Source organism: Podarcis filfolensis (genome assembly GCF_964270895.1).
Source record: "Podarcis filfolensis genome assembly, chromosome: 13".
NCBI classification, from domain to species: domain Eukaryota; kingdom Metazoa; phylum Chordata; class Lepidosauria; order Squamata; family Lacertidae; genus Podarcis; species Podarcis filfolensis.
This window is the reverse complement of record NC_139615.1, coordinates 14,029,773-14,049,127: the sequence shown is the minus strand read 5'-3', so window position 1 is coordinate 14,049,127 and position 19,355 is coordinate 14,029,773. Positions and strand designations below refer to the sequence as shown.

The 19,355-nt window shown below is 43.7% G+C and overlaps 4 protein-coding genes across 4 annotated transcripts; all 4 read right to left on the bottom strand.

Moving 5' to 3' along the window:
* Positions 1-1,738: 1,738 nt before the first annotated feature.
* Positions 1,739-2,443, bottom strand: LOC310748555 (olfactory receptor 10A7-like; the record flags this gene model as incomplete). Its single annotated transcript, XM_083584407.1, is given in 2 exon segments — positions 1,739-2,248; positions 2,252-2,443. Coding segments are annotated over 2 exon segments (702 nt in total).
* A 568-nt stretch (positions 2,444-3,011) lies between these two features.
* Positions 3,012-3,848, bottom strand: OR6S1 (olfactory receptor family 6 subfamily S member 1; the record flags this gene model as incomplete). The annotated part of the gene is made up of 1 exon (XM_083584406.1): positions 3,012-3,848. The coding sequence occupies one exon, from the start codon at positions 3,846-3,848 to the stop codon at positions 3,012-3,014; it is 837 nt and encodes a 278-aa protein (XP_083440532.1).
* A 7,049-nt stretch (positions 3,849-10,897) lies between these two features.
* LOC310748551 (olfactory receptor 10A4-like) lies at positions 10,898-11,836 on the bottom strand (the record flags this gene model as incomplete). Its single annotated transcript, XM_083584402.1, has 1 exon — positions 10,898-11,836. The coding sequence occupies one exon, from the start codon at positions 11,834-11,836 to the stop codon at positions 10,898-10,900; it is 939 nt and encodes a 312-aa protein (XP_083440528.1).
* Positions 11,837-18,004: 6,168 nt separating this feature from the next.
* Positions 18,005-18,952, bottom strand: LOC310748550 (olfactory receptor 13G1-like; the record flags this gene model as incomplete). Its single annotated transcript, XM_083584401.1, has 1 exon — positions 18,005-18,952. One exon carries the CDS (start codon positions 18,950-18,952, stop codon positions 18,005-18,007), a length of 948 nt encoding a protein of 315 aa, XP_083440527.1.
* Between the last annotated feature and the right edge of the window lie 403 nt (positions 18,953-19,355).

Genomic DNA, 19,355 nt, shown 5'->3' with positions numbered 1-19,355 from the left:
ATTATTCATTAAAAGGATTTTGTTTCCTTCTGGACTTCAATATATTTAAGCTTCTTGGATAACATGATTCATCTGCTGTTGTGAATCCTTAACACTGGATAGCTGGAAGTGTTCCACTTCTGAAACACAGAAGTTGCAATTTTAGTTGACTTGAACACTCAGCTTCCACAAGTGTTCATCATTATATTATTTATTCCTTTGGAAGAGATAAAGGGGGGTGGGTATTTGAAGAGAAAAAAGTTACATTTGTTGTGTTTAGAAGTCCTTTACTTTAGCAGCCCATCTTCACATCCTGTGTCTATGGGTTCCTGGAAACAATAATAAAGATAATTAATAATGCTGGCCTGGCGGGTACATATTGTCTTGGGCTTGATAGGGCTTACATGAGCAGTTTTCTTTACTTTCTTTGTTAAAAGAATTCATATATACTGCCTTTCAGTTTGGAAAGAAATACCAAGGCGATTCACCAACAAAACAACAACAGCAACGAAACCAACACAATAAAATAACATTCAAGAGTGAGTCACAACAACCAGGAACAGCAGGAATCGGAATTAGGAAAACGCCCAGGTAAACAGGTACAAAAACAAATGCTATTAGAAGCAATCCACAGCTGGAACCTGCCTGAGGTCCTTGGAGGCATCATTCCACAAGGCAGAGGCCACCACAGGTTTAAAGCATGGTGGAGAACTTGTGCTCAATGTACCAAATGTGGTTCTTGGGACCCTCCCCAGTACACAGCCCTCACTGGTCCTGCGACACTCTTTCCTTGGGTGCTTTTGCCTGGCTGGAATGTGTCCTTGAACTGTGAAAATGGCTCTTCTTGCCTGGACGAAGAGAAGCATGCATTTGTGCAGGATAGTGTAGAACCTTCTTTGTGTCTGAAATGCAGCATGTGGCACAAAGGTACACAGCCCCTCTATTGCTCCACCTGCTTTTGCTTCTGGCCCCACCCATCATTAGCACACGGCCTCTAGAATGCTGCCCAAAAGGGAATTTGGCCGTTGGGCTGAAGAAGTTTCCCCACCCTTGGTTTTAGAATTTCTGTATGTGACATATCCTTGTACAGTGGTACCTTGGGGTACATACGCTTCAGGTTACAGATGCTTCAGGTTACAGACTCTGCTAACCCAGAAATAGTACCTTGGGTTAAGAACTTTGCTTCAGGATGAGAACAGAAATCGCGCGGCACGGCAGCAGTGGGAGGCCCCATTAGCTAAAGTGGTGTCTCAGGTTAATAACAGTTTCAGGTTAAGACCTGACCTCTGGAACGAATTAAGTTCTTAACCCGAGGTACCACTGTACAGTTTAATGTTGTCTGGAAGGCACAAGTTCCAAATCTCTACTCTAAGATTACTATTACCACCAGTCCAGGGTCTGGGGTATATCTTCTCATGTGTACAATGCAGAGACCTTTTTCCGGCATTTGAACCCTGAATTACCAATGTTTTGTTCAACTTCCCATACCGCTGAAGTAGCTTGAGAAGCACCACAATCACCCTAACGGCCTTCCCTGGTTTGGTACCTTCCACATGTTTTGGACTCCAACTCCCATCAAGCCTATGCAGCATAGCCAGTGTTAGGGATGATGGTAACTGTAGTTTTATATTGTGAATCACCCTGAGGCCTATGGGAATAGGGTGAAATAACAACAACAACAACAACAACAACAACAACAACAACAACAACAACAATATAGTTCAAATCATCTGGAGGACTCCAGATTGGCAAAGATGTCCTAATCCATGCCAAGATTATGAAATACAAGTTTCTTGAAGGCCCCTTTCACTTCTTTGTTCCGGAGGCTGTATATGATAGGATTAAACATTGGCGTGACAATGGTGTACATGACAGATATTGCCTTATGGAAGCCTGGGGACTGATTTTTTGTGGGTATCACATACATGATCATGATGGTCCCATAATATACGCTCACCACTAAAAGGTGGGAAGCACATGTTGAAAAGGCCTTCTGTCTCCCTGTGGAGGAGGCAATTCTCAAAATGGCTGACAGGATGTAAACATACGAGACAATGATGAACACAAAGGGCCCTATAGTCACGATGGAGCAGGAGATAAGGACAGTCATCTCTGCCAGGATGCTTTTTCTGCAGGAGAGTTTGGTTAACTGATCCATATCACAAATAAAATGGTCGATTTCATTGGGACCACAAAAAAGCATTGTGGACACTGTCCCAATGGCTAGGGAAGACACCGAGAAGCCAGTTAACCAGGAAGCAATTGCTAGCTAGAGGCAGACCTTGAAGTTCATGATGGTCCTGTAGCTAAGCGGTTTGCATATGGCTAAGTAGCGATCAAATGCCATGATTGCGAGGAGTAAGCATTTGTTGCAAGTCAAACTGCTGTATAGTAAGATCTGTGTGAGGCATCCATGGAGAAACAGAGAATTTTGAGATGCAGGTGAATTAAACTCCAGCCTCATAATGTTTTGCCAAAAGCTGCCCCTTCCAAAGGAATATGATATCTTTTAAAGAAGGGGTCAGGGGGGAAATTTTCAGCCAAAGGGCCGCATTCCACTGTGGGCAACCTTCCAGGGGCCAGATGCAAGTGATAGGCAGGTCAAGAGATGAAAGTGATCTGCGTAATGGATATGAATCTTATCTTTGTACTGTCAGTGGCATTCCAGTCACACAAGACACAAAGGCTTCTTCTATACACATGCACACCACACTTCAGCCAGCATTATCATTACACTTCAAGGTCACATTCTGGCCAGGGAAAAGTGCTTGAGAGGGTACAAACATGGGAACCTGAGCCAAGTGGCCTGGGGAGGGATGTATGGCCTGGGGAAAGCGCTGAAGGCCATATGGAGGTGCCTGAGATCCCTCACTCCTCTCTTCAAGACAAATACAAGGGTTGGTATCTAGTGTGGGTCCAACGCAAAGTAGAGCCATTGTGGTCAGTGGACATGAAAAACTTTGGTTCCTTCATTTCAATGGGTCTGCTCTGAGTAGGACTTAGGTGGCCGCAGTCCTAAGTAGCCAGACGTCTTAAGCTACAGTTCTGTAAATGAGTAATTTAAGAAGCACTTTATTCAAAGCATTCTGCACCTCCCTGTTTCTCAGGCTATATATAAGGGGATTGAGCAATGGGGTCAGGACTATGTAGAAGAGAGAAAAGACCTTGTTCCAATCTCGCATTGCATCCGTTCTTGGTAATAGGTAGACAATAATGATCGTGCCATAGAAGATGGACACTACCATGAGGTGAGAGGAGCAGGTAGAGAAGGCCTTTTGCTTTCCAACAGTGGACGGGATTCTCAGAATGGCTCGTATGATAGAACTGTAGGAAGCCAGAGTTAAAGCAAAGGGTGGCAGGGAGCAAAGGCCCGCCAGAAGAGTAGTTCCCAGCTCCATCATGTGGGTGTTGCTGCAAGACAGCTTTAACAATGGGCTGTAGTCGCAAAAGAAATGGTCAATTGTGTTGGGACCGCAGAAGGTTAATTGCTGGGTTAAACATATTGTTAGGTTAATAACCAGCAAACTGCTTACCCAAGCCCCTGCCACTAGCTGAACACAAGTTTTGCCATCCATAACAATCACATAGAGCAATGGCTTGCATATTGCCACATACCTATCATAAGACATGGCAGCCAAGAGATAACACTCTGCAACTACCAGGAAACCAAAAAAATAAAACTGTGTCATGCAGCCTGCCACAGAAATGACTTTGCCCTGGTAGAGGATGAGGCCAGCTAGCATCTTGGGCATAATGTTGGAACTGTAGCAGATCTCTAAGCAAGACAGATTTCCCAAGAAGAAGTACATGGGTGTGTGAAGGTTGTGGTCCGATACCACCAGCACAACGAGGAGGATGTTGCCGACCATGGTCACAATGTAGATCACTAGGAAGATGAAGAAGAAGAGGAGATCCAGACGACCCAAATTCCCAAATCCCAGCAAGAGAAATTCAGTAATGATTGTATGGTTTCCGAAGTCTGTTGGATTCATGGTGGTAGCTTGAACCTAGGAAGATCATGTGAAGATATGAATGTAACCTAGACCGGGGGCAAAGAACCTGTAACTCTCTGAATACTCCTGAACTACAGCTCTTATCAGCCCTGACAATTGGCCAAGTTGTTTGGGGCTGATGGGAGTTGGAGTCCAACAGCACCTAAAAGGTGGTGGACTCCCCAGCACAGCCTTAAACTATCAGTCCATCTAGCCCAGTATTATTGACTCTGACAGTGGACTTCTAAGGTCTCAGGTACATGCCTTTCCAACTATCTTACCAGCAGTCATTTGTAACTGGTGATACCAGTTATTGAACCCATAGCCTTCTGTATGCAATGCATGGATTCTACAAGGATTCTGCACACAAAAACGGTGGTCCTTGCCTATCAAATACATGACACCTTTAAGAGAATGAGTGTGGGGCTGGAGAGGAGAGAATGAATGAAGCTCTCTCTTGCAAGCCTTCAGCTATACATAGGACTGTGTACCTTTCTCAACCTGTGGGTCCCCAGATGTTGTTGGATTACAACTCCCATCACCCCTAGCTAGCAAGGCCAGAGCTCAGGGATGATGGGAATTGTAGTCCAACAACATCTGGGGACCCGCAGGTTGATAACTGCTGGTGTACATGGTTCAACACTTGCATTGCATAGGCTCTGACTGCATATCAAAGGAATGAGTAAGTGGGTTAACATAAAAAGAATTATTCAAGGTCGGTGTCCTAGAGTGGGGACTGGCAACAAAAGGTGCTCATGTTCAGAATCATTCCATTGGCCAGCCCACCTGGTTTTCTTTTTTTTTTTTTTAAAATAATATTTATTAAAATTTTTCAAAAATACAAAAAATATCACTTTACGGGACTCCCCCCTTCCCCCACCCCTACCATATTCCCCTTTCATATTGTTGGCCAAACAAGTTCCCCATTCAAATTGAAACTTAGTTTGTTTTACCCTTAATAATAATAAAAAAAAAAAGAAAAAAACCCAGTGTTCTTTCCCCAAGACCCACCCCATGTCATTCCACAATTTCCATTTTTTAATAAAAGAAGCACCCCAGATAATAGAAACAGAAAAGGTAGAAAATAAAAAAAATATAATGAATAATAGACCAATTCAGCAAAAAATAACAAAGTTGGCAAGCCTTTGGAGTTTTAGTTCTCCCCCCCCTGTCTCCGGTTTAATTTCCCCCTGACCATCAACCCCTAGTGTCTGCCTGGAATTCTTAAGGCCATAAATCACAACTTTTCCCCAACTCCTTGCTGGCTATTTCTTTTTAAAATTAAAAATAAATTTTTTTGAAAATCAAAATTATTATTATTATCATTATTTTTCAAAACTTTAACTTCAGTCTTTAATAAAACTGTAATAGAACTCCCTCCATTGTTCTTTCCAGGTTGTAGTCTAATTTCCCTTTGTTCCGCTGCTAAAACGTTGTAATTCGAAAGTTTGGTAAGTCTGCAGGGATGGTTGTTATTCAGGGGCAAAACCTTACGTTCAGTCCCTTCCTTTCTTCAATAGAAAAATCTATTGTCTCCTTTAAAAAAACAAAAAAGAAAACACCCTGAAGACGAGATGTTATTTCCGTTTTGCAGCTTTCCCAGAAGATAACCAGTCCTGTAAAGTTCCATTGGTGTTTTTCCACTTTCCCAATCCTTGTAATGTCCCGAAACTCCTCAAGGGGGATTGTTGTGACTTTGTTTCCTCTAATCCAAAAGTCAATTTGTTATCCATATTCGCCATTTTGTATCCAAATTTTAACAAGTTGTATCAAATTGTATCAAATTTAACCAGCCAAGTTCTCATAATAAAATCCACTCCGCTTTTCGACTTTGACAGCTATTTTGACAGCTGTCAAAATCTCCGACTCCTTTCACCAGGCTCTCTCTTCAGTCGCCCCGGTTCCCAGGGGGGGGGGTTGCGTTTCCCTTCTCCAGTTCCTCCTCCAGCACAGTTCTTGTAGTTCCCCATCGTGGAATTTTGGATTTTTATCAGCAATGCAAGCCTTTTTGGGTCTTGGTTTCCCCGTCCTTGTTTTGGAAAGTTTACAATAGGGAGGGGACTGACTTCCTTTTTGGATCCCCCCCGCTCGTATCCAATTCGAAAAAAAAAAAAAAAATTTTTTTTTCCTCCTTTTGAGCCCGGTTTCCAAATTTACTCACGGGTTGTTGTTGAAAAGTCCGAATTTTCAATGGAAGAAGTCAGCGCTCTCCGCCGGATGGCATGCGGCTTCGCTCAGCAGGGGAAGCAGAAAACTCAAGGCACCACGCTTCTCCCCGGCACCCGATCCGTAGCCTTTAAAAAGGCTCCTTCACGAGTCGGGAGGGCGCTAACGGTGCAAGCCGAGTCTCCATGTCCACGGCCTCCGTGGCCGTGGTTTCTAAGGGTCCCCGCATCGCCGGTGCGGTAGAACCCAGCCCCTGCCGAGCAGACTCCCTCCGGAGCTCGGAGGGAGTCCGCCATTCGGCGATGGCGCCAACCCGGAAGTCCTCCAGCCCACCTGGTTTTCCATCCCCCACCCCTGGTCCAAGAATACTCCGTGGTCACAGAGCATGCACAGTCTTAATTGGACTATTTGCAATGGTCCCTGCTTGGTTTTTTTCCTAAAAAAATAAATTGTAGCTTTAGAAAAACCCTGAGGCTCCCCCGAGCCTCCTGATACCTCCCTCTTATGTGCAGATAGTATAATTTTGGCTACATAAGGACAAGTGCTCAGCAAAATGAGAGCGCTATTTGTATATATGATGAATTTTAGCATTGTTTCTGCTTTGTTTGTTTTTGTAAATAAGGAGGAAGTAGCTAGTCCTCAAGGTGCATACCTGGTAAGCTACTGAAAGGGGGCTGAGCTTCGGGGGTCAGGGTTTCGTATGAACATATGAGGCTGCCTGTTAGTCCATCTAGTATTGTCCACTCTGACCAGCACAGGCTCTCCGAGAACTCAGGCAAACTCCACAACATCTGCTACCTGACATCAGGTTCCAAGCAGGCAGGGGCACTTGAGGAGAGTATGAAGACCAGGGACATTCCTCTAGGTGAGAGAGAGGCCTCCTGGAGAGCTACATTCATCCCCTAGGCCTGAGGTTCTCCACCCCTGCCCCATACCTAACTGAGACACTCAACCCTCCCCATAACTAGCAGTAGTTAAATAACCTACCCATAAATTATCAAGCAGCCACAAATGCATTTGATTAACAGAGGATGCAGAATTCAACCTTACTTGCTGTGGAAGAATGCCCAGCCCTGATCACAAGACTGGAGGCAAAAGAACCCTTAACTTGGAAGACAGGAACACCCAAAAGTCAGATCACACAATGCGGTCTGCTCTATGCCACAGTTTGTTCCATTTCATCAGGATCCTCTTTCACCCTTGACCCTTCATTCATCACATATGTCCTTCCTTTCAATGAAAGTCTACAACTGAGTCCTTCCCAGTCGTGGATCCCAACTAATTCTGCATTCTCTTCTCAAGCCACACAAACACCGTTCTCACAGCATTTTGAGTCACACATATGGAGCCAGTGTGGTGTAGTGCTGGGCTAGGACCTGAGAGCCCAGGGTTCAAATCCCCATTCAGCTGTTACACTCACTGGTGACCTTAGGCCAGTCGCCATCTCTCGGTCTAACCTACCACACAGAATTGTTGACAGGATAATATGGAGAGAGGAAGAACCATGAACACCACCTTGAGCTCCTTGGAGAACAGGTGGGACATATATTCTCTCTCTCTCTCTCTCTCTCTCTCTCTCTCTCTCTCTCTCTCTCACACACACACACATATAGTGCTTGTTCAACAATGGTCACTTCTGAAAGGAGGCTCTTAATATGGATCTTGGAGTGTAGGGGGAGAAACTCACCCACATCAGAGTTGTTTTCCCATGTCTTTGCCTGATGTGCTTGACTTCAGCTCATACCTCAAGATCTTAACCATTACACAAGAAAATGAAAAGCATGTGTGGGGGGTTGGAGGTTCTTAGTTGTCTTTTCCTGCTGAGATGTACTTTGTAGAGAAGAACTGAAGATGAATAGCATCAGAAGTAAAAAAACCACAAATGCCTTAGATAGATGCAGATGGGATGAGAGGCACAGGCGGTGACGAAACAAGGCTGTGCATTTTTCAAAGCCCTCCTGATGATTCACTCACAATCAGTAAATATCCATTCCTGCCTGCTTTTGTCACTGGGTTCCTGCGACATTATCTCCTTATGGAGCCATTAGCTATATCTTCCTTCAACGACTTCCTTTCTTGCGCAGTTCTGTCCCTAATTTCCAGATCCTTCACCAGCCTGATCTTTTTGTCTGCTACTATATTCTCCAGGGTGCAATTTTCATCCTTCTGGTCTTAGAAGTGAGGCTCTCGCTTACTGCCAAAGGATGTCACATAGAGGAGGGAGAAAGGTTGTTTTCTGCTGCTCCAGAGCACGGAGCAATGGATCCAAACTACAAGAAAGAAGATTCCACCTAAACATTAGGAAGAACTTCCTGACAGTAAGAGCTGTTCGACAGTGGAATTTGCTGCCAAGGAGTGTGGTGGAGTCTCCTTCTTTGGAGGTCTTTAAGCAGAGGCTTGACAACCATATGTCAGGAGTGCTCTGATGGTGTTTCCTGCTTGGCAGGGGGTTGGACTCGATGGCCCTTGTGGTCTCTTCCAACTCTATGATTCTATGACTTCTCCAAGCTTCGCCAATCTTCTTTAGGCTTCAATCTCCTTAATGAGAACCAGCCCCCGCGTGCGTGGGGAGGGGGTGGGCCCGCAACCCCACCTCCTCTCCAGCTCGGAAGTGGCTTTCCCCTTGTGGGAAACCCTCCCATGACAGCAGTGGCAAGAGGTGAAAAATAGGCAGAGCAACTGATGGGACTTTGAACTTTATACAGTATGCTGCATTCCAGCAATTCAATCATCAAAGGTTTAGAATACAAACACATCCATGCACGCAAACAACAGAGATTATCACTGTTCAATAACAAACCTAAGTCTGGAAAAAGCATTCAAAGAGGATGCAGAGTAGGGCCAACCAAAAGTGTGGCCTGGAGGAAAGTCATGGGGATAGTCCAAAAAACAACTAAGGGTACAAGAATATGCCAGAGATCTGGAAGACCATGTTGCTTGAGCTCTGAACTTCAATGTCTAAAATCCCTGAGATCACGTTAAGGGTAGCCAAATTCTGTGCGATTGCCATAAAACTTAGGGAACAAGCTGTGCTATCATAATGATTAAGGCCTTAAATGATAATTTTAGGTTATATGTTGGTGACTAAGTTTTAATTTATATATTTTTAAACTGTTGCTATATCTGTATTGTCCCTGTTATACCTAACTGCAAATTCAAATGTATCTCTCGTGTTTTATGACTTCCTTGATATTGTATGTGGGCTGGAACTGGTCTGTGACCAAAATAATAAAAATTTGTGTTGCCTGAGCAAAGTTCTGTTGAAATAAGAAGCCAGTTATATGTCTTCCTGCCTTGGGGGATCCAGTGGCCTGGAAATAAGGAGTGAGTCTAGGACCTCAGGGTGCATCACTGAGAAGCTGTTACCTGCAGCTCAGTGGCTCACCACATGAGGCAGTATCCACAGATCCCAACAGCTCCTAACCCAGTATTAAGGTATTTCTTCCCATTGCAGTGGCTTGGCTCCTGGAAGATGAAAAGTTAAATACATAACTGGTCACCATTTGCAGCAAGACACCAGGACACAGATATTATGTTAATGTTATTGGGCAAATTTTGGCCACAACATTATTGATTCAGACTGTGAGCAGTATTCACTTAGGCATTGAATGGACCCGACTATATGACTCCTGCCCATTGCGCAGGGAGTCCAGTAAGGGTAAACCACCGGATGCAAACCAACTCAAGCTCCCGCCGGCTGGGCGATGACGTGGCCAGGATCCCCCGGGCAACGTGGGACTTTGTCCCCCTGCCCCCGGAGGAGAGGGGGTGGCCACACAACTCCTCCCCACAGTGAAGTGGAGCGGACTTCCCAGCTGCAGTGCAGAGCCTTCCTGAACTGAGGAATCAACCAATGCCAACGGCATACCCTCTTTGCGTTCGATTTTCCCTAACATGTAGTTATGCTCTTATGCATCACAGAGAATAAATAATACAGGCAATCCCCAATTTGCATGGGGATTGTATTCCTAGCCCCCCGTGCATTGGGAAAGTGCGCATAAGCCCTATTCCACACACACCCCGTTCCACCCCTTGTTCTGCTCCCATTCTTCCAGGTCCAAAACGACCCGCATGTTGGTGGTTACATGTCAATTGAACGCATGCAAAATGGTCACTGCTGTAAAGCAGAGTGGTGTAATGGCTAGAGTGTCAGACTAACACCTGGGAGACCAGGGTTCAAATCCCCACTCAGCAATGAAGCTCACTGTGTGACTTTGGGCACTATCTCTAACTTAACCCCACAGATTTGTTGTGAGGATGAAATGGGGAAATGGAAGAAACATGGGACTCAGCTACACTGGCAAAGAAACATCAGTTTATATGTGTTGTTTATGCATTCCAACACCGTGACACTGGATGGCGTTGTGGAGTCCCGTTTTTGCAACACACCCACCCACCCATCCACCCACCCAGCCAGCCAGCCAGCATTATTATTTAGCCACCCTCCACGCTGAACCTCAAGCACATGACAAAGACCTCCTTATTCCAGCAGGTGTTTTAAGGAAATGTTCAGGTATCTGTTCAGTTTTATTGGTTTATTCTGTGTGGTTTATTTTATGTACACCCCTTACAGATGCTAATGATTAGGTAGTATATAAATGCCTTAAATGTTATTGTTATTCTTATCATCTCAATTTCTTACCTGTCCTTTACTATAAAGTCCCTGGGCAGGTTATAACAATGTAAAAATACAGTATCAATGGATTCCTGCTGTAGTGCAACAGATAAATGGAATTGGTTTGATACAGCTAGATTATTATCTAAGGAAGACCTTCCTTCCTTGCTATTGATTTCTTGAAAGCAGCTTTTATCTCTTTGTTCCTCAGGCTGTAAATAATTGGGTTGAATGATGGTGTCACTACTGTGTAGAGGAGAGAAAGGATCCTGTCGCTGTCTAGGGAATAGACTGATTTGGGTCGAACGTAGGTGAAAGTGACAGTTCCGTAGAAAAGAGAAACGACAATGAGATGTGAGGAGCAGGTGGAGAAGGCTTTGCGTCTGTTCTTGGCTGAAGGCATCCTTAGGATGGTGGCGATGATGAGCATGTACGACAACAGGATGAGCAAAAATGGTACCAGGATAAAGAACACAGTTACCGTAGCAACTGCCACTTCATTCTTGAAGGTGTCGGTGGTAGCCAGTCTCAAAACGGGCAGAATATCACAGAAAAAATGGCTGATTCTGTTAGGGCCGCAATAGGGAAGAGTAAATATAGAAATGGACTGGCCCAAAGCCACCAAACTACCAATGGCCCATGAAATAGCAGCCAGCAGAGCACATTCCTTAGGGCTCATGATGCAGGAGTATTGCAGGGGTTTACAGATGGCGACGTAGCGGTCGAATGCCATGACAGAAAGAAGGCAACACTCAGTAATACCAAAGAGAATAAAGAAATACATTTGAATCCCACAGCCCACAAAGGATATGGTCTGATTCTCTGACAGTAAATGTTCAAGTGTCTTCGGGATGATGGATGTGGTGGAGCCGATTTCCAAAAAGGACAAGTTCCGGAGGAAGAAGTACATTGGTGTGTGAAGGCTAGGCTCGGCAACCGTGATGATCAATATCAGGCTGTTCCCAATCAATGCCACCAAGTAGAACATTAGTACCAGCAAAAAAAGGAGAGCTTGCATGCTCTGGAAGTCTGAGAAGCCCAAAAATACAATCTCAGTCAAACAGGACTGGTTGCCTCTTCTCATCATCCAGAGGGGTTCCTGGAGACATAACAAGAGCTGCAGATAAAGAGACGAGGGTTAGAATTTCAGGCAACCCCTGATTTGTGTGGGATTGTGTTCGTGTGGGATTGTGTTCGTGGCCCCCATGTGCATTGGTGGAATGCACATAAGCCCACCCGCCCTGCTACACACTGTTCTGTCCCCCAGTTCCACCCCATCTCTTCTGGGTCCAGAATGTTGGAGGTCACTCGTCAATTGAATGCTTGCAAAATGGGCACCAGCCTATAATTCAAGTTGCCTTAGGTATGTCAAATAGAAGATTTACATCCTGATTTTTCTGTTTTTACTCAGAGGTAAGTCTTGCTGAGTTCAATGGAACCAATCCCTTGGAAACGTATGCAAGGGGTAACAGTTTTAGTATTTGTGAACAATGCATTTTGTGTGACTTTGCAGTCTTTCAACTAACCCATGATCAACTCTTGTTGGACATAAGAACATAAGAAGAGTCCTGCTGGATCTGACCAAAGGCCCCTCTCATCCAGCATCCTTTTCCCACAGTGACCAGCCAATGGGAAGCCTACAAGTAGGATACGAGCACGGCAGAGCTCTCCCCACTTGTGATTCGGAGCAACTGGTATTTAGAGCCATACCACCCATAAGGCCAGTGTGGAGAGCCTTATCCTCCATGAATTTGTCTGAGCCCCTTTGAAAGCCACCCAGGTTACCACACCTTGTGGTAGCGAATTCCATAGCTTAGCAATGCGCTGTGTGAATAAGTATTCCTTTTTGTCCGGATCTCAGGCTTATTTGTCAGAATTGCTCCTTTCAAATTTAAATGTGGTTTCTCTTGAATTCTAGGCACCTTTAAAATAATTTGAATTATACTGATCTATCAGTGCTTGGTTCAGATGGTGAAGAAGACTCCAATGAACTCCAGGTTCACACCTTTAGCAAGTCTGTGATCACCTAATAAATAATTGATAGTTTTGAGGTCGTGTGCTAAAATATTTCATAAACCTAAAGCATTTTTTTCTACACCATCTCCTTGACACAACAATGGAAACTTCCACTAATGTACAGTCATCTTGGACATGTAACGTGTAACCATCTCCACAAACAAATTATGCAATAGCTACCTACAACATAACAAAAAAGCCCCCCACAATAAGTTGCTCAATTTTCTACTTAAAAACCACATAAACGCTATCTCCTTCCTTCTATGAGTGAAGGAACCAGCCAGCCAGCTGACCAAACAACCACACCCTTAGGTAACCTATGGTAGATAGACCTTAAATTTCTGTTAGCTTTCTGATAATTTTCAGGTAGATGACAAATGTCCACTGGATAAAAACTGGAACTTCTGCACCATTCATTGGGAAGTCCAAGCACTGAAGATTCTTTTGCTGCAATGCCGCTTCAGTTAGTACTATATCTGGAGAAGATCTTTCTTCAGATACTTTGTTGGTTGCTGACATCATGGTACTAAGCATGGTTAGAAAAGGGGCTTTTAAATTCCCATTAGGTCCACAGGACCAGAATTCTAAAGGGACCTGGTGGATTTTCTCCTTACAAAGCCACGAGGCAAAGGCACTGTTAATTGCAGTAGGATTTGGTAAACAAATGGCAGGGGGAAGGTTGGGGAAGGAATCCATTGAGTATTTGGTTTCTGAGCAGACATCCTGCCAACATGAGGATGAACCATACAAAATTGATGGGCACAGTTCCATTTCCTCCCCATGCTTGGAGCTACAGAAAGTCAATCTTTTGTGTTTGAATTCTGTCAGGTCTCCTTTTCACTGCCATGTCTTCAATATTTTCTGCTGTTCCCATCACTTAAATTCCAAGGTGTTTAATTAATTGATGACACAGATCTTTTATTTGGCATTTCAGGAAAATATCATTGCAAATGTAATATATGTAAACTAAACAATATAAGTGACATTATAAAAAGAACACAATTTAAAACTTTTAAACACTCAATAACCTTAAGATATCCAGCAATCAGTCCAGTGCACTCATAGAATCATAGAATCATAGAGTTGGAAGAGACCACAAGGGCCATCGAGTCCAACCCCCTGCCAAGCAGGAAACACCATCAGAGCACTCCTGACATATGGTTGTCAATCCTCTGCTTAAAGGCCTCCAAAGAAGGAGACTCCACCACACTCCTTGGCAGCAAATTCCACTGTCGAACAGCTCTTACTGTCAGGAAGTTCTTCCTAATGTTTAGGATACACTCATACTGTATCATTGGAATTCTTGAGATTGGTGAGTGTGAGAGATGGGGGCCATATCAGTGGTGGCCTCAAATTGTGGAACTCTCATTCAATTAATATTGGGTTGACACCTTCACTTATGGCATTTGATAAAGTCATGAAAATGTCTGTCTCTGTAATTTTCTGTCCTTGAAAGAGTTTAGGTCAGATGTGGGGAACCTCAGACCCAGGGACCCTCTCTGGGCCACCCTCCTCCAGCCCTCCCTGATTATGGTCCTACTTCATATCACAACTGTTTTTGCATGGCTGAAATATCTCCTTGAACTTTGATAAAATTTATATGAAAAGGTGAAACTTCTGGGAAAAGGGGCACAAGTTATTCTGAAAAGGGGATGGAACCACTTGTCTTTTAGTTTGACATAAAGTAAGTCCTTTATTCTTCTCATATTGGCCACAAGTGGTACAATATTTGCATAATATGTTCAAACAGCCTGGCCCCAAATCAATATTTGAGCTCCTGTACTTTCTCAAACATCTTTAAAGGCAGTCCATGTAAGGTGATCTTGTGGATGGGTATTTCACAGATGGGAAAACTGATGTGGGGTTTGCAAATTCACAAATGCATGTTTCATTAGACAAGCACTGGCAGAAGAGTCAGGACACATAAGCAGGAGTCATTACTACCATATGGTACTCATAGTTGATAAGCTGCGATCATGCTTACGATTAATACTAATTGTTGGCCCACGATAAAAAGTCACTTAAAGCTTAACTCAGCTTCACTGTCTGATCATTTTAAATAACAGCATCATTCTAAAACAAAACATTTACCCCCAGTAGCATGGGGAGTTGAGGATGCTGCCTTAGAGTCTTCTGAGAGGGATTGCATTAGTGATTCTCTTCACCAAGTTGATTTCTGATCTAAAATTGAACAATTGGCTACAGGGACGAAGCTCCAAAGTGATCAATTGAGCACTGTCCTTGTGGAATCAATGGATAGTTTTAATTAACCCCTAGAGAAATTAAATGAAGAGATGCAAAGAACTTTCTTGTACAGTGGTACCTCAGGTTACATACACTTCAGGTTACATACGCTTCAGGTTACAGACTCCGCTAACCCAGAAATAGTGCTTCAGGTTAAGAACTTTGTTTCAGGAAGAGAACAGAAATCGTGCTCTGGCGGCACGGCGGCAGCAGAGGCCCCATTAGCTAAAGTGGTGCTTCAGGTTAAGAACAGTTTCGGGTTAAGAATGGACCTCCAGAACAAATTAAGTACTTAACCTGAGGTACCTCTGTAATTCCAATACGAGTCTAATGGGTCCTTCTAGGAATCCTCAGCATGCTTTGAAAAATGCAGTTTCCAGCAAGAATTCCCACATGGAAATGACAAAGGAGGAGAATGAATGTCACTGGTTTAAGCTAGGCAAGGGAATTGGACATATTCTGTGTATGGCAGGGGAATATTTTTCAGACCCAAGGTCACATTCCTTCCCAAGCAACCTTCCAGGCCATACAAGCCAGTGGTGGGTAAAAGTGGGTGGAGCAATGATTGCAAATTTTACCTTTGGACAGTGCGCTGGTTACGATGAACATGCTTACATGCCTATCTATCATCCATCCAGGGAAGCAAGGAGCTTTATCTAAATAGAAAGATACATTCCAGCCAGGCAAGCACACCCAATAAGGGTGAAAAATAGGGCTGGTGAGTGGTGTGGTCTGGGATAGAGGATGTAGCTGCAGAGGAGGTGTAGCTTGGGAAAACGCTAAGATAGAGAACACTGGGGGATCCTATTTGGGCCCTACAGCTGAGGTTTATGTGTGGTGTGGTGGCACAAAGTTTGCATTTCATTCATAGTGCAAGTTGTAGTGTGGTTGCTTCATTTAGAAAATCCACCAGACATCTATTAAGTTAACAAATGTAAGCGTATAATAATAATAATAATAATAATAATAATAATAATAATAATAGGCTGTGTCCAATGCTAGTCAGAGTAGACCTACTGAAATTAAGGGACATAGACAACTTAGGTTCATTAACTTAAATGGTGAGAAGTGACCTTCACTTGAGCGAACCAGCATGCCAAATATGAAGGTTGAACTGTGAATCTTCCAGGGCAGCTCTCCATGGTGCTGAAGGTTGGTTTTTGACTTCAGTCCACTGCAGGTTCCAGTTTGTATTGACCGATCAAATACCTACCAATAATGTGTGTGTGCGTGAGTGCGCGCGCAAAAAACAGGGGCCCATGGAAACCTATGCAGAAAGGAGTGCATGAAGCAATTAGTAACCCTGATCCAGAGCCTGGCTATGTTTATTGGCTATGCCAATGGGATCAAGTGTTCTGGTTAAAATTCTTGAAGTGGTGCTAATGACATGTATTCTGTTATTTGCTGATGTGATGTGTGCTGCATTTGCACATTAAAGCACTATCTAAATGAGAAAAATAGCAGCTGTAGTGAAAGGAAGGTGCTTGCATAAAAGGGGTTATCATAAAAGAATGATGGGGGGAAATGGGAGAGGCTGAAGGCAAGGGGTGATATGGGGAGAGTCATTAGTGTGGCTTTCCTGTTTCTTTCTCATCCACCCAGCTTCAACAATCCTCTGACCACCTTCATCTCTCTGTCAAGGTCTTTCTCTCCACCATATACTTTTTGACAGCTGTATCTTCTGGAGTCCTACAAGTGCCACATCACCATGCATCACTGTTTATTTATGTTTTTAATGAATCGTGTAAATATATGCATTTAACAAGGATGGTCACTGGAGGCAGCAAAGGTGCCTCTGGGTGCTCCATGGTGAGAGCAGGGAGCTCTAAGGGAAGAGTGTGTGTAATTTTGCCTCACCATGTAGTGTGAGCTTAAGTTGGGGAGATGACAGCAGGTTTGAGTGCTACTGCTCCCTTTAAAGATACAACAACAACAACTACAGCAACAACTTTTTATTTCTTATACCCCACCCATCTGACTGGGTTGCCCCAGCCACTCTGGGCAGCTTCCAACAAAAACACAGGAAAAAATCCAACAACAAGAACACCAAACATTAAAAGCTACACTCTTGCATATCTGGTTGGTAGGGACTGTTATCTTTCTTGTATTACTACATTTTGGAACTACTAGTAATTATTATGGTCCACATATATTAGTTGTTTTCATTTATGCTATTTGTCAGAGCTGCAGCTCTGACACTATTGTTTTAAGAGGTTGTTTTATCCAAGTGTTTTGCACTTCTATACAACGTGGAATAATAATTATTTTTTGTATTTTTTGTTGATGCTTTTATGATCATGCAAATCATCCAGAGGTTTCTTTGAAATATAGAACAGTATATAAAGTTATCTGCCTGCCTACCTAATTAACTAAATACACACATAACAGAAAATGAGCCAGCTCTGTGTTGAGCTGTGTTGAAGGTTACTTAGTAAGCAGGGATGGAGGGAAATTGCACCCTGCCTACTAAGTAAATTGCACAGCCATGTTCTAATAAACACTGAAGCTTAGTTTATGGATACAAATTTACAGGGAGCTGCTCTCTATTGTAACCAGTTGGGCCTTTCCCTAGGCACTGGTCACATTGGCCAAATGGATCTCCCTCAGGAAGACACTGCTGGGTCTGTGTTTTATATCCCTTGGTTATGTAGTATGATCAATCATAGTATTATTTATACTGCACACTTAGGGATATTCCTATAGCAACCCCCCAAGTCTAGTTTTGATACTTTCCCAATTAGTATCGGGAAGGGCTGTGGCTCAGTGATAAAGCATAGGTTTTCCTTACCAAAGATCCAAGGTCCAACTTTACAATTCTATGATTCTATCTAGTTAGATATTACATTTTTTTAAACTACAAGCTGCTTCAGGCAATGTACATGGCTCTCACAACCTTATCCAATGTGATAGGTTTAGATGAGAGAAAACACTCAGTGGCTGAGTGAGACTTTAAAGCCAAATCTCTCTCAGTCAAAGTCCAGCACTCAAACCACTACCCAACACTAACTCTCAGCAGAGTTCTACCTGTGAGCTTCTTCAGTGCCTCTTTAACTTCTTTATTTCTCAAGGAATATATGACAGGGTTGAGCACAGGAGTCACCACTGAATAAAGGATAGCGATAACCTTGTCTTCTTCTTGGGATGCAGTTGAGGTAGGCCTCATGTATGTGTAGATGATGGTGGAAAAGTAGAAGCTGACAACAAGGAGGTGGGAAGAGCAAGTGGAGAAGGCTTTCTTCTTCCCTTCAGTAGATTGAATTCTAAAGATGGTTGTCAGAATCAACAAATATGATGTTAATGTCAGCAAACAGCTACCCATGGAGAAGACCGCATCAGCTACATAAGCCATGGCTTCATTGAGGCTGATGTCTGAGCAAGACAACATCAGCAAAGGAGGCAAGTTACAGAAGAAGTGGTTGATGATGTTGGAGTCGCAGAAGGAAAGGCGAAGCACAAGCCCCGTGTGAACGGCAGAATTGATCATCCCCGCCACCCACACTCCAGCCACCACCCCGATGTACATTTCCCTCCTCATGATGACTGTGTACTGCAAAGGATGGCAGATGGCAATGAAGCGATCAAAGGCCATAAAGGAAAGCAGCAATATCTCTGTTCCCAGAGCCCACAAGAAAAAGTAGACCTGGGCTATGCAGCCGGAAAATGAGATGGTCTTTCTGGAAGCCAAAGTAGTCTGGAGCATCTTTGGAATTGTCACCGAGATACAAAACATGTTTGCTATGGACAAATGGATGAGCAGGAAATACATGGGGGTGTGGAGTTTGCGGCAAGTGCTTAAAGTGAAGATGAAGAGGAAGTTGGCTGACAAAGCAGTTGCATAGATTAAAGTGAACCCCCAAAATATGATTTTCTGATGTTCAGGGGAACTGGATAAGCCGACCAAAATAAAATCTTGAATTGCTGACTGGTTCTTCAGTTCCATGTGTCTGATAGTGCTGACTTGTCCAGATGAATAAATTTATTGGGACTTAACCTCAGGTCACATTCATGAAGACAAATTCATAGAGGATGAACCATGATCTGGAACCCCCATGTTCAGAAACAGGACATTTTTCAGTATATTCACACTTCTTCAGTGGGATCAGTAGGAAATAAGAACACAAAATTACATGGCTGTCAACTGTTGCAAGGCAGTCAAAAACTGCTGACAAAGACAAATAGAAGCCTTTGAGGTGTGAATTTAGCAGTCTCTTGCAGCCTCCAGCCATTCCACACCCCTTACCCTGTTAGGCTGTAAGCCAGGGATGGGGAACCTGTGGCTCTCCAGGTATTGCTGGACTACAGCTCCCATCATTGCTGATCATTGGCTACACTGGCTGGGAATG